General features: G+C 37.3%; 1 protein-coding gene across 6 annotated transcripts in view; it reads left to right on the forward strand.

Moving 5' to 3' along the window:
• LOC107717790 (disintegrin and metalloproteinase domain-containing protein 15-like) overlaps positions 1–15,446 on the forward strand; it is a 24,618-nt gene extending 9,172 nt beyond the window's left edge. For 2 of the 6 annotated variants that reach the window (XM_016524651.1, XM_016524653.1), the window contains exons 7-27: positions 1,629–1,836; positions 1,925–1,990; positions 2,187–2,258; positions 2,368–2,537; positions 2,627–2,711; positions 2,794–2,942; positions 3,020–3,197; positions 5,401–5,493; positions 5,584–5,776; positions 5,873–5,981; positions 6,218–6,413; positions 8,676–8,753; positions 8,875–8,986; positions 9,097–9,244; positions 10,036–10,086; positions 10,593–10,701; positions 12,008–12,073; positions 12,200–12,280; positions 13,720–13,788; positions 13,999–14,153; positions 14,265–15,446. In XM_016524651.1, coding sequence (XP_016380137.1) covers positions 1,629–1,836; positions 1,925–1,990; positions 2,187–2,258; positions 2,368–2,537; positions 2,627–2,711; positions 2,794–2,942; positions 3,020–3,197; positions 5,401–5,493; positions 5,584–5,776; positions 5,873–5,981; positions 6,218–6,413; positions 8,676–8,753; positions 8,875–8,986; positions 9,097–9,244; positions 10,036–10,086; positions 10,593–10,701; positions 12,008–12,073; positions 12,200–12,280; positions 13,720–13,788; positions 13,999–14,153; positions 14,265–14,334 — 2,458 coding nt within the window. In that variant the 3' untranslated portion in view covers positions 14,335–15,446. Of the gene's footprint in view, positions 1–1,628; positions 1,837–1,924; positions 1,991–2,186; positions 2,259–2,367; positions 2,538–2,626; positions 2,712–2,793; positions 2,943–3,019; positions 3,198–5,400; positions 5,494–5,583; positions 5,777–5,872; positions 5,982–6,217; positions 6,414–8,675; positions 8,754–8,874; positions 8,987–9,068; positions 9,245–10,035; positions 10,087–10,592; positions 10,702–12,007; positions 12,074–12,199; positions 12,281–13,719; positions 13,789–13,998; positions 14,154–14,264 lie in introns of those variants that run through there. The other 4 variants (XM_016524652.1, XM_016524654.1, XM_016524656.1 and 1 more) reach the window with 4 other exon arrangements.

Raw genomic sequence — 15,446 nt, forward strand, 5'->3', positions numbered from 1 at the left:
AATCACAACGCACTGGATAGCTGGCCAATCACAGCACACCTCGCTTTTCAGACCAATGAACTTTGTAAAAATCGACGCGTTTCAGAAAGGCAGGGCATAGAGGAGAAACAATAATATACATTATGTGGAAAAGAATGTGTTTTTTGAACCTTAAACCGCATAAACACATTTCAATACACCAAATACGCAACATAATGTTATTTTTAGCAACATCATATGACCCCTTTAAGTGAGCAGCACTTTAAAACAACGGAGCGGTTCACACCACAAGCGCTCAGGGTCGTTTATTGTAATGATCTTTCAGCGTTATATCCTCTAATATTTTTCTTTATCTAGAGCCAAACGGGCTTCATTCAAGCCCTTCCTGTGTGCGTTGCTTCTCTATAAAGACGCTAAAGCACCATTAAGAGCTACAGATGACGTGGTTATTTTAAAAACAGAAGCAGAAACACAGTGAGCAGCAGAATAGATTGATACTTTTGCTAAAACACTGCAGAAAACAATGCTGCAACAATGCTTAATATATTTTTACCTATCAAATGATTCTGACTGTTCAAACCAGGTTTGTGACAAGACTTTTTTCATCTGCATTTAGCATTATTAATCAGTATGTTAAATGCATTTTAAAATAAACATATGATAGTTAAAATTGGGAAAATTATTTGTAGATGGCAAGGAAAAACAAAATAAACTTTGAAATGACTAGTTAGCTTTGTTTTCTGCGCATGATGAGTGTTTGGATTGTTTGTTTTAAGCAAAATGTAAAAATGGTCCAGACTTCAAGAGGAAAACTCTGAACCCCATACAGTATCTTTTCTGTCACATGGCCTTCTGCCTTACATATTTATCTAAATGTAAAAAATAATAATACCTTGATAAATCATCTGATCTTATCTTTTAATATTCATATCTAATTGGGCTCAACCGATTTTTTTTAATAGAAAAATTCTCAGAAGCCACTGGCCTTTGGTTCTGAGGACCCAATATCCTGTCTATTTTTGACTGTTTAGATTTATGTGTGTGTTATTAGTGTGTGTGTGTGTGTGCGCGCGTTTTATTTTATTTACATAATGTAGAAAGAGAGAGTGCATAAGTCTTTGATATTAATTTATATAATAAATATCCTATAATAAATCAATACAATAGGTGAGGTAAAATAAACCATGTGTATGTGTAGACATTCTATTAATTGTGCTTATTGGTGAAAGTGCAATTCCTGAAATGCAAAAATAAATTTCAAACAATCATTACGATTATAATTGAGGAAAATTTATTTTTATCAGTTTAACCATTATACAGCATGACAAAAAATGTGACTAAGATTTCATTGACTAAAACTAGACTAAAATGGGCAGACATTTAGTCGACTAAAACTTGACCAAACAAAAACAGGACAAGGTTGAATAAATATGATAAAAACTAAAAAGTAGGACTAAGTAGGACATAGGACTAAGACTAATTTAAAAGACTAAGACTAAATTAAAATGGCTGACAAAATTAACACTAGTGAAATATGAGAAAGGAGTCTGTATTTCTTAACAGATTATCAATGAGTGCTATGTGTTAACATGATGTTCAGTCTGTGTTAGTTAAGGTGTCAGTAATGACACTTCTTTTTCTCTCTGCAGGGGTGTGATAGTCATTAACGTCACACTGAGCTTTGAGCTGCATCCTGAGGAAGAAAAGCATGACAAAGAAGAGGAAGGGAGCGGAGAAATGGAAGAAGGATGGATGCACGTGATCTACCCTACAGATTCACAAACATCGGAGTCTAGAGACTGTGGAGTGTCACATACCTCTATTTCTCCCATTCAGATCATCCCACACACACACAGGGTGAGCATGCTGTGTGTGCGTAGTGTATTTATAGGCATGTGTATTTGTTTGTTTTTTCTCATGATCTTTTTCTGCTGTTATGTGACAGAGTAAGAGAGACATTCTCTCAGAGACCAAATATATTGAGCTGGTGCTGGTGGCGGATCATAAAGAGGTAAGAGAGTAGAGGTATTTCCATCTCTGACACTCACACCTACAGTGCACGCACACAAACAGAGCTGTGAGACACTTCCGCCCTCTACTGGTACATGTACTGCATCACATCTACTCTTAATTGCTTTACAGTCTAAATATCTGAATATTTAAGGTTTCAGTTTTGAATCCGTTCTTTTTCTGTTTCTTCCTCACAGTATCTGAATTATCAGAAGAATAATAAAACCATAATTTACCGCATGTTGGATGTGGCAAACCAAGTAGACTGGGTAAGTTTTATTTCTAAATGTGCAAGTACACTACTGATCAAAATTTTGTGGTCGGTAAGACTGTGAGTCTAGGCTTCTGTCTAAATCTCTGTCTGGTCCTCTGTCCCAGTTCTACCGGCCACTGAATGTACGTGTAGCTCTGGTGGGTTTGGAGATCTGGAGTGACCAGGACAAAATTAAAGTGGATAAAAATCCCACTGAAACTCTAAACCGCTTCCTGGATTGGAGGACCAGGGAGCTTCTAGCACGACTACGGCATGACAACGCACAGCTCATCATGTAGGACCAGATGCATTGTGGAAAATATAGGCACCAGGTTATCAGATTTGAACAGTTATGGTAAATCATTATTTGCTTTTATGTGTTAGGGGTGAATCATTTGATGGGACAACAGTTGGCATGGCATCTCAGTCCTCCATGTGCTCAAAGGATCGGTCAGGAGGAGTGAATGTGGTAAGAGAAATCTTTCATTTTATCTTGGTCTTTATGCACTAAAAAGTCTTGTTTTAGTATTAACCTGTTTCCTGTACCGTAGGATCACCTGGTGAGTGTGTTAGGTATAGCATCAACGGTGGCACACGAGTTGGGTCACAACCTGGGAATGAGTCACGATACAGTCGACAGGAGCTGCCAGTGCCAGAACGAGCCTCGGCTTGGGGGCTGCATCATGGAGCCCTCCACTGGGTGAGTGTTTGTTACTATCTGATAATATAGTGCTGGTGACAAATCGTGCGGTATGCAGTAAATGCTCCCTTGTGCAGGTTTATGCCCGGTCAGCTCTTCAGCAGCTGCAGCGAACGGGATCTCTCTCTCAGTCTACTGCACGGTGGTGGAATGTGTCTGTTTAACGTGCCTCAGCCAGAGAGTCTTCTGGGAGGTCCGCGCTGCGGAAACCTGTATGTAGAGAAAGGAGAGGAGTGTGACTGCGGCCTGCTGGATGTAAGAAAATGCCTTCTGCCTATTGGTTCCTGACAAAAATTACATTTCAAGTGAATGTGACAACTGCTTAATTGGATAATTCATTTGTCATCATTTGCTCACCTGTTTTTCCAAACCTGTGTGACTTGCTTTCTTATGTGAAACAAAATATAATGTGACCCGTGCTGGCAAAGTTAGTGGAAATGTGCATAGGTTAATTTTGTGCTACAGGCAAAAAAAGTGAAAAATTATCAATGATGGCCGAATTTGAGGTTTTCACAAAAATGAGTTCATTAAGCCCTCGTCTAGCGATCCCAATGCTCCAAATAGTAATTAAACATCTAAAATTATCTTTATGTGTAAGTATGTTTTCTGAGAGGTCTACCTTTTTCTCTGATCGCTTCTTGACAACTGGTGCTTCCCCTCAGCACAAGTTTGGTATTTGTGAATATTCAGAGCGAATTGTCGATGGCATGAGTCTGAACCAGTGAAATGTTATGTTCAAACCCATGCTGATGTAAACAAAATGATCATGCTGACTGCCACATCTTGAAGTGTGCACATAAAATTGCATCTCTCAGACAGTGTGCGATCCCGATACACAGAATTACAGTATTTCAAAATATGGGTCTTAGGGAGTATTCACATAAACATAATCTGTTATGTCTTACGTGAACGTTTGGTTAACTGTGGGGGAAAAACATCTGATATGTAACATGATATTAGATCTGTGCATTACAGTAGGTCTTAATATAGTATAGGCCGTCTGCCTCATTAATGTTATCTAACAATAAAAGAAAAGAGGGAATCACTCGCTGCTCTCTTGATTGAACTGCTTTTGTAGTTTTAACAATCAGTTTATTTGTAATGAACACACTAAAGTGATTTTTACATTTGATTAGCCTATTTGGTAAAGATAAAACAAAAAATTGTTATATTGTGATTATTAATATAGTTATTATTAAGAAAAGAAGTGGAAGAAAAGATGCAATGTTGCTAGGTGATTTTGCTTTGGAACTTTCAGAAAACTTTAACTAGATTTTTCTCAAAATTGACTTTGCTGACTCTATCAGCTTCAAACGGGTGTAGCTCAGTCATTTTTTTTTGGTCAATTCCAACAAATCATACATCATTTTGAAGGTTTTTGTTTAATGGAGATTGTAAACATAAAAAATTTGCTCATTGCGACTCATTTTGCCAGCACAGGTCACATATTGAAATTTGTATAGTTTTACAGAGGAAAGAAAGAAATACAGGTTTGCAATAACATGAAGATGTGTAAAAAATGACAGAATCTTCTCTTTTTGGGGGGGTTGAACTATTCCTGACAGCAAACATTACAGGCACAAATGAAAAATCATCAGTAGAGGTGGGGTAAACATTTATTAACGTATGAATCGTGATTCTATCTTCTGACAATTTGAAACGATGTACAAGTTTCAAAAATTGATTTCCTAAATATTAGTTAATAATGTAATGTTGTCGGAACAAAAAAGGCGGAAGTCAACTGCGAGAGCTGCGCAGAATTTATTATGCAGTGAGTTTACTGACAAAACTGCCGCGCACATTTAAAAAAAAAAAACTGAGACTCACATTGAACACCGCCATCCAGAAATGAAAAAAAAGACAGAACAAACAAAGTACTGTATTCTCCGAGAATATGTGACATTTTTCTTTATCATCATTCACTTTAAATAAATTTGTTTAAGATTTGTGGTTGTAATAAATGTTGTTTATAATGGTACTATAATTTAAGTTTGTTTTAAATGTTTAATTCCTGTTCTGTTCTAAATACTGTTGACTTTAAAGGATTGTTATGGAGCGAGGGAAACAAACTAAGATGTAATTATATAGTTTTATAGTTGAAAATATAGTTTTTATAATGTTTGTAAACATTTTATTTTATGTAGCAGTATTTTACATTTATTTCTGAATGTAATAAAATGTACACAGATGTGACTTATCTATTTTTTTTCCTCTCAACAATGCAGTTTTGATCTGCTATGAGAAAATGTAGTAGTTTTAATAAATCAAAACGAAATTCGATTAAAATCCGAGAATCGCAAGATTACAAACAATTCTCACCCCCAATCATCAGGGCTATTAAGAATTTGATGGCAAACTCTCTGTCTGAACATATCAGACTACAGGATTGTAAAACAAATAAAAGTAGTAATACGCTCTTCACCTCTGTAATCTGCTTCCTGTCTGCGTGTGTGTTCAGGAATGTAATGATCCTTGCTGCAATGCCAGCACGTGTAAACTGGTTCCTGGGGCCCAGTGCTCTTCTGATGGCATCTGCTGTGAGAACTGCAAGGTTTGTAAAGGTGCATATGATTACACACTTAGACATGCACTGCTAATGCCGCTCTGTCTCACCGCATCTCCTCCATCTCTTTCCCTGCAGCTGCGTGTGGCCGGGTCGGTGTGTCGGGAGCCGTTGGGAGAGTGCGATTTGCCGGAGTACTGCACTGGCACTTCGCCTTACTGTCCTCCTAATGTGTTTCTGCAGAATGGAGAGTCATGCAAGGACGGGTCCTCCTGCTACAGCGGCGTGTGTGCCAGTCTGGACGAGCAGTGCCAAATGCTCTGGGGACAGAGTGAGTGTCACATGCTCCACAATGATGAATCTAAGGATTCTCACCTAGAGTCTAGATTTATCATGGTTGATTCTCTGTTCTCTCCACCCCTCTAAGACTCCACCCATGCTCCACCTATCTGCTTTTCCTCTGTGAATAAGCAGGGCAATAAGTACGGAAACTGTGGCCAGATGCCCAACGGTTCCTACATCCCGTGTTTGAAAGGGTGAGGACATGTAGCCTGGAATCTGATGATTTTCAAGCACTCACATAATCATGATCGTTTCCTAAAATGTTTATTATCCAACTGTCTGTTTTGTGATTTATTTGCATATACTGTGGAAGCATAATTACGACAAAATGTGCTAAAACTGTGCTGTAATGTTGTTTACATCCAGTTACATTTGATCTTATGGAAATATGATTGTAATCTTTGTTTTAAATGTGCTCTGTTTTGCTTAGGGATGTGCACTGTGGTAGGATCCAATGTCAGGGTGGAAATGAACGTCCTCTGCTGGGCTCCAACTCTGAGATTCAGACCACAACAGTCAAACTGAACCAGAGTGACTTTACCTGCCGGGGCGCCTATTTTAATCTGGGTGATGATGTTTCTGACCCAGCCATGGTGTCACAGGGGACAGCCTGTGGGCCCAACAAGGTGAGTGTCCATAAAATGTATACTTTTTCGGATTGTTAATTATTTAATACATGAATTTTACGTACATTTAGTATAATTAATCATGCAGAGTCATTAGTAAATTCTATTAGAGATTTTCTTACCATCTAGCCATTGTAGCTATTAATTTTTACTGTATATATGAATTAGATTTTTTATTATTATTTAAATGTAGGTGTATTTTATATGATTATCCACCTTTTTCCTGAATGTGGAAGTCTCGCCCGACTCATACTGGAACAATGCTTTACATTTCCGGTCTCTGCTGTTTCTAGTCAAATTAACGTATTTTCTGAGCTAATAATATAACATTAAACCTATGAAAATGGTTTTAAAAGCACATGGCGCCATAGATTCATCACCTTACAGTGTCGCAATGACCCTTTTTTTGCAGTAACTCACCTGTCATCTTTTAATGCAGGGGTCACCAAACTCAGTCCTGGAGGGCCGGTGTCCTGCAGAGTTTAGCTCCAACTTGCCTCAACACACCTGCCTGGAAGGTTCTAGTATTCCTAGTAAGACCTTGATTAGCTGATTCAGGTGTGTTTGATTAGGGTTACACCTGGACTCTGCAGGACACTGGCCCTCGAGGACCGAGTTTGGTGACCCCTGTTTTAATGAATGGGTAGATGACATGAAGCGGCTGGAGGTTAGCTGCACTGAAAACACATGAGCGCACATATCCTACATACAGCTCCCGGATTTTGTCCACAAAATGATAAGAGGACACATTATTTTAACACATTATTTATTATTTCACACAGTATTTGAACTTAAGTACTGCATTCCATGCTCATTTTCTCTTGTCATCGTTTATGCAAGGCATACAGCGCGGACACAGACAGATTTCCTGGTGCGCAAAACAAGTACTGTACAGGAATTCCTTGCTGTTACTGTGGCAGCCAACAACAGAACAGCTTAAACCTGTGCACATTTTTATATTTAGTCATATTGAAAAAGTTTAATTAATTCAGTCAATCTTTTTAACCTGTTTTAACATGGATTTTTATGGAGACCGGAACACGAGAGCATCCAAAAGGAAGTTAGAATGCATCATGGCGGCAGGAAAAAGGTGGATACACACTACCGTTAGGGTTAGGAATTTTTTTTTATCCATCAAAGAATCCACAAAGTTTCCACAAAAATATTAAGCAGCAACTGTTTTCAACATTGATAATAATAAGAAATGTTTCTTGAGCACCAAATCAGCATATTAGAATACATTTTAAAGGATCATGTGACATTGAACAATGAATGTAATACACGATGGCGCCGCAAATGGCAGCCAGGATGCTGAGCTCCGCGATTCTTTTATTGTTTTTGTTTGTTCTGTGTTTTGTCATTCTTCTTCTATAAGTTTTACCAGAGACAGACAAATTCCTTTTAAGCAGCACATCCCAGACAATATTTTTCCGGTTTTTGATTATTCGGACGTTTTGTTGGACATTCTAGTCGGAGGTACAGCTGTGTTGTTCAAACGCGCGTGCAGACGCAGAAGAGGGAAACGCGCCGGCGCCCTGGTGAAGCTCCGCGCTCGCGGCTTTCGGACTGCGCTCCCAAGCATTCATCTTGCGAATGTCCGTTCCCTTCCTAACAAAACGGATGAACTTCTCTACAGAGCACTGACCACCAGAACAGTCAGGCACAAGAACAGTTTTTTCCCACAAGCTATATTCAGTCTGAACAATTAATCTTTCATAATTATACATCGTCCATCACAACTAACATAGTTATATTTATATTAAATAAACTAATAAACATATCTGCACATTTATCTAAACAATTACTTTTGTTCCTATACTTCTATTTCTGTATATAGTACATTATTCAATTTTTCTTTTTTTTTTATTATATTAGTGTTATATTACATCCCTACTGTGTTATTCCTATGTATGTCTGCACTATCATGTATGTCTGCACTATGTTTGTACTTTCTTCTACACTGGAAGCTCCTGTCGTCAAGTCAAATTCCTTGTGTGTGTAAACATACTTGGTAATAAAGCTCTTCTGATTCTGATTCTGATTCTGAAGTAACGGTTGCTGAAAATTCAGATTTGCCATCACAGGAGGAAATTATATTTGAACATATATTAAAATAGTTATTTTAAAGAGTAATATTTTACAATATGAAATATTATATATACATTTATTTATAGTCCTGGAGAAAAAAGTACTTTTTAAAAACGTACTTGAAATTTATTACATTTATTGCATGTTTGATTTATTGTAACATTATATTCTCAGGCATGTGTAGACCAACAGTGCCGGGACGTGTCCATGTTTGGTGTTGAGGAATGCCGCAGGAAGTGCAATGGCCATGGGGTGAGGAGGGGGGAGGGAAGGAGTGGACACTGTAACTTCAGAGAATTATAAACATTATTATTATGAACATTATTAAGATTTGCAAATCAAGTATTTTTCTCTGTTTTCTTTGTTTGTGTAGGTGTGTAACAGTAATAAGAACTGTCACTGTGATGAAGGCTGGGCTCCTCCTGACTGCAGATACACTGGAACCGGTGGCAGTGTGGACAGCGGCCCTGCACGAGAGCCCAAAGGTACCACACACAAACCGATTCACATGTAACTTTAGAAATTTGGGCTCAGTAATGCATCACATTGATTACATTGGCGTGGTAGTGTTTAGCCTGGTTTTGTCTGTATACAGATTCAGATCCTGCGCAGGTGGCTCTGCTGGTCATTTTCCTGTTTGTGTTACCGGTCTCACTGCTGTTTGTCGCACTCCGTTTCCCCCGCTGTCGACGAGGCCTTGTGTACCTCGGCCACACCCCCTTCAACAAGAGCCGACAGAGCCGGTAAGACTGAGAAAAAGACAGAATGACACAGGGGTTAAGAGATGACGTACTTTATTAAAGCAATTTATCTCACTTTACTTAAAGCGGCAATGACTCATCGAGGGACAAATAACATGAGATTTAATAAATAATTTATTTAAAAATACATTTAAAAACGCAATTTAAGCTTGCAATGACTTAAAATGCGATGAGCATGTTTTTAATTTCTGAATTAAAATTAATTTGGGGAAAGATAAATCATAAAATTCCTGGTGAGACAACAGGTATGACAACATAATAAAGGGAAAAAAGCCTTAAAAAGAATTAAAAAGAAAAACCTTATTTAGTAGTTTGGCATAATCTTTTATTATGTAGAAATAATTAATAAATTATTTTAATAAATAAACTGCTTATTAATATTCGAAATTGTATTCAAGGTGTAAAGACAATTTAACTTTTTACTTGATGGTTACACCACATTCAATTTAAACGTTTCTTGAAAATGGTATAAAAGTTTTTAAAAAACAAATTAAACAGACATGAATAAAAAGAGTACATTTCTAAGAGTTTGGCACATGTGTTTTAAACTAGATGATCAGGCCACCATTGCAATTAGATAATCTCACTTAAGTCAGCATAGTAGAGAACAAACATACTGTAAAAAAAACACTGGTATGAAAATACAACAGCCAGAGAGAAATTACAACCTTAGGTGTTAATGTTAGATAAAAGATGAGATCCTTCATCACAGACATAGATCATATTATAAATCATTAATGATATTCTTTTACTGTGTTTTACCCATGGTGCAGTGGGGTCTCGGTGGCCTATATTGAATACTGTGTGAAAGAGGAAAACCGGAGGTATCTGTGAATGTGGAGCTTCAGTTTGTGGTGCAAAACAAGCCATAGTGGTAGCAGTCACTATACTTCTGTAGCTGAACATTTGTCTCTTACCAGCAGGGGCTTTGAATGACAATGAAATAAAAATTTGAATCATAGAAATTGGCTGTCATTGACAAGCTCCTCTCTGGTTATGTGCGTTGTAGAACTTCCAGCTTACGTCAGAGTTTCTTAAATTACTTTTAAGACACCAGAGGTCTGGTTGGATAAGAATTTTTTTTATTTGGTCTTAAATATTAAGTGTCTCCCTGCTAGATGTCTTTTTCACACAGTTTTCCAGTTCCCTATTACACTTGTGTATGTGAAGTAGATTTAGATAATGAGATGCTTGTTGTTCTGAAACATTGAATTCCCTGTGATATTATTGGTATAAATGTACATAACATTGACCAGCAACAAATAATTCTCATCAACATGTAACATTAGTTTGAGTGCAATATTGTGAAGAAATTGTCATTTCCCCGCAGGACTCCTGCTGTGGAGCTTGCAAATGCTCGAAATGGAGATCAGGTGCAACCGCTCAGGTACCAGTGGGCCCACCAGAGCGACATCCCTCTCACCCAGGCTGTCAGCAAGGTACAGTAAATCTGCTCTACAGAAATACGCTGCTGCTCCTGAGCATCTGGCCCATTCAGTGATACTATTACTGGAGCATGATCTTCTAGAACGCAGTGTAGGGTTACTAAGAGTCTGCACAGAAATACAGAAATGAGCTCACAGGGAGGTCACCATGTCCAATTTCTTTCTTGTTTTTGAAAGAAGTGTCTTAGGCTCACAAAGTTTGCTTTTATTTGATCTAAAATAGAGTAAAAATGATACTATAGTGAAATTTTATTTATAGTTTTGTTACAATAATCAGGTCTTATTATTATCAGTGTTGAAAACAGCTGCATAAAACTTGACTTAAAAGTTGAAAATAACAGCACTGATTTAAAAAAGAAATCTTTTGTAACATTTTAAAAGTCTTTACTGTCACTTTTGATCAATTTTGATAATCACTGAATAAATGTAATCATTTATTTGAAAAAAAAATCTTACTGACCCCAAACTTTTGAACAGTAGTTTGAATTCTGTAATTTATCTATATATAAAAAAAGGAAATAATAGCAAATAAATGAATGAACCCAACACTCTTTGAGGGTTTTTTTTCTTAACAAAAGGAACTAAACTACAAAATATTTGACCAATAAACTAGTAAAATAAGTAACATTTTTAAATAATATAAGTTAAATAATATTTTATATATGAATCTATTGACAGCCCTAGTCTCATTTCATCAGTTTCCCTAGGCTGTTTAATTGTTGCCAAAGGTACAGATATAATATCAATACTGAGATAACAGAATCTGGTATCGTATCAAAGCAAACATTCTGGTAACAATCCAACCCTAGAATGTATCGTGTGGTTCTTTGTGGTAGATTATTTATTTTCTTTATCAGTAACTAGGACTGAGGCAAAATCCTGGTGATAGATGTCTGTTGAAAGGTCAATTAAAGCTACTGAGGCTGATACACATTGTTTGGGTTATAGTCATAGTCCTGCCCTTTCACCTGGATAACAAAATTGGTCTGGTTGACTCTATCATCGATCCACAGGAAAATGACTAAAAATGTGCTAGATGCAGTAAAACTAGAGGCCAAATGCTTTGTTCTCTGTATGTAACAAGTACATTGCTCCTCTGTCGAATCTTTCCTGCATGAATTATTGTTTCAACACATACTTCAAAAATGTCTGACAGAGTCTCCTTCTGCTGCTGTCATAACAATGTCAGCCAATTATTCTTGGCTTACTGCCTTGCCTAAAACGGATAACTTTCCTTATTGTAACATGCATGCACTGCTTCTCTACTACCCCCTCCGCAACACTTTTGTCTTATTGTTAGGTTCAAAACAGGCCTGCTGCTCCAACTAAACCTCTTCCACCTGATCCTGTCATTAAACCCGCTCAGGTAAATGTCATTGCTGCTCACAAAGCTTGTGAGGAACAAAGATGTATTTAGAGGTGTTCTGGTAGATGTAGCGGTGTGTGTTAACCACAAACAATATCATTTTTATTGCTCTTTTTGGTTCTTCAGTTGGCGGGGCATTGGCCCGCCCCTCCCACCAAACCCCTCCCTCCTGACCCCATCCCCTCAGAGAGCAAGATGCAGTGCAAGGTAGAGGGAGCATTTGCTGCTAGCTGCCATGTTTGACTGTGTCTGTTATTTATTTTGTCTTGGCCCAAAGTGTCTACCTTTTGAAACTCCCTCTGTGTTCCTAGTTGTGGTCCGTGTTTCTGTGTGGTTTTGCATGTGGAGGTGTGCTTGTGTCCCCGTCATTTGGGTTTAACAGTAAGATGATGATGATGGTGGTTTGGTGCATGTGGATGGACTGATGGTTCTCTGGAGTGAATGGAGTGTGTTGAGATCCCAGTGCCCTGTGAGATCAGACTGGGGGAGAGCAAGAGGTCATATGTAAACTGGAATATTTTCGATAATATCGTCATATATAAAAAGCTTTATCGACATCTAATTCATCATAATGTGCACTTCCAGTTGTAAGTTAAGTTCAGTTTCCTTGAATGCTTATGCTTAATTAGATTAGTAAACCAATATTCATTAACAGACAACATATGCAATCACATATAGTGATTTTTATTAATTAATGTATGAAAGAGCAAAAATTTAATTAACTCACAACCCTGGTTTGGGAAAAGGATGGATGGAAATTAAATTAAATTATTGAATAAATTTAAATAAAATATTAGTAAAAAAAAGCATTTAATTCAGTACAAAATTTAATTAATAAAATAAAACAAATGTACAATACATTTTAAAATTACATTTAAATTTAATTAAAATAATTATTTAATACGTTTAAAAGATATAAACAAAGATTTAAAAATGTAAACACATAAAAAATGTTTAAAATGTTGTATATAACCTTAGTGCCCTTGTATGAAAAAGTGATTGTTCATGTGTACGTCAACACTAGAAGCAGTGACTTCATGACTTCAGTTATTTATGTGTATTTTAAACACTTTGTCACACCTGAAGGCAGCTTAATTGAAATGTTGAACATCAAAGAAATAAAAAAAGACACAACATTTGTGCTCATTTAACCACTAGACATATCACCTTCCACAATAAAATTTGACCTGTTAAAGGGGTGGAGAACATCACTATTAATAATAACTGATTTGTAAAAACTATTCTGTGATACATTATGCAGAAATACTTTGTGTACTAATCATTATGTGAGAGTAGCTGATATCAAAGCAACAGTGTTAACCTTTACTTCAAGCTTAGTACAGTGCTGTGAAAAAGTCTTTGCCCCCCCCCCCCAATATTTTGCATGTGTTTTATCTCTCCCAGTCTCTCTGCAAGGTAAAACAGTTATTTGACCAGCCTCTTGCATGGATGAATAAGAGGAATCAATTGTGCAGTGCATGGCCTATGATTCAGTCTGGTCTCAGAAAAATAAATTTTAAGATCAAGCGAAAATCATGGTGGAATAGAGTGATTCCCAGGGGTTTGGAGTAAAATGGCACAGTAAGCGTCTCACCCAGCGCTTGCTTTTCTCTGTCACATGGCTGCATCTGCAACTGTACGTCCAGCCCACAGGAGCACGACCGGCTGCACCAAGCAAGCCTCTCCCTCCTGACCCTGTCCTCTCTACACGACAGGTATTGCCACAGGCGTGAAAAGTGTAACCCTCTATTAACAACACTAATCAGCTCTTGTTCTGATACATCTGAGAGTATCTATTTCTCTCAGTGCAATCCTTTTGCTTTTATTTTGAACTATAATGTATTGCAAATTAAACTTGTAAAACAAAAAAAAGTTTGAAAAAAAAAAAAAACTGACTCTTCTGAAATCACCTCATCCTGTTTCAGAACCCCGTTCCCCCCAAACCTCCGGTTCCCAAGAAACCACTGCCTGTGGATCCTTCATCCCACCCTCCTCCACCCCCACTGCTGGGACATCCAGGACCTGCCGCATCTTCATCATCTTACTCGCGTAACCCTGCGTCAGCTGCTGCTCCTGCCAGGTGAAAGGACTGATGCTTTTTCCCCCCCGCAATATTATGCAACAAGAAAGTGAATAAAATATTGTTTATGGAAAAAGTGTAATCTGATAAAAATCTTATTTCTATGTACAGACCTGCTCCTCATCCGCCTTTACGGAGACAGCAATACCCTAAGAAACCCCACACTCCTCACCAAATATAGTCAGGAAGGAAACTGCAAATTTCTGGACTACAGTTTTTTTCAGTATTTTGTCTTGTTTAATAGTAAAAAATCTGTCCCCTTAAAACAAGATAAATTTGAGAAGAAAAACTGCACAACATATTTAGACTTGTTTTTAGATAATATATTCTGAATATTTAGGGTGTATATATATATATATATATATATATATATATAAATTAAAAATTAAGATTTATACTCTGACTCATGCAGTTTTCCTTCTCATGTAAATGTATTTTAAGGACTTTTATGGCTTCTTATTTTTAATGGGAAACGACAATTTTTTGCTATTTGGACCCACTGTGGGACACTACGTGATGTAGACTTGCACAATTCTATTTGCACTGACCATGAGTGAGGACTTGATTCTGCAGGGTGTACATTAACTCCTGTACAGACCTCTGTTGCTCTGCATCTGGATCAGAACTTCAGCTTACAACTCATCTTGAGGCTTACTGGGCCATCGGTGAAATTACAGACTCCCATGAAGACGAAAGGATGTTATAATTCTGAAGAACTTTGTAAGAGTGGACAACAAATAAGAACTTTTAAACGTTGATATAAAGTTCCTTTTGTGATTCAGATGCTTTGTTCAATGCATGGAAATAGGATATGACAAGATGATGCCTTGAGGAGTCCTGATTTCTTTCTCTGAGATGCTGTATGCATGCTCAATTTGCCTGCCTGTAGATGACCTGAACTTTTCCTACAGAATCTCTTTGGTGCCTAATTACTTTGCCACACAACATCTCCTCAATGATTGTTATAATACAATCGCACCAAAACTGAATTTCAGAACTCTTTGTTTCTAGAGCTGAAAATTCTCCGTAAATTCTGTCTGGTGTATTGCATTCCATTTAACATCAGCTGGTCTCAGTACAGACATTAGCATTGGACACAAACACACGTTCTCTGTAAAGTCTTTACTGTAAAGTAAGGTCTTATATCAGTATCAAGAGACTTCAGATTGTGATTGTAAACGTTGCTGCAGGGACAAAGCTGGCTGATTGGTGGATCGATCAAAGCACTGAGGAAGTGTATTTGAAATATGCAGTATTTTTAATGCAATAAACATGGGATTTATTTTTACAGTT

Source organism: Sinocyclocheilus rhinocerous, unplaced genomic scaffold (assembly GCF_001515625.1).
Source record: "Sinocyclocheilus rhinocerous isolate Xijiao unplaced genomic scaffold, SAMN03320098_v1.1 scaffold1204, whole genome shotgun sequence".
Taxonomy (NCBI): Eukaryota; Metazoa; Chordata; class Actinopteri; order Cypriniformes; family Cyprinidae; genus Sinocyclocheilus; species Sinocyclocheilus rhinocerous.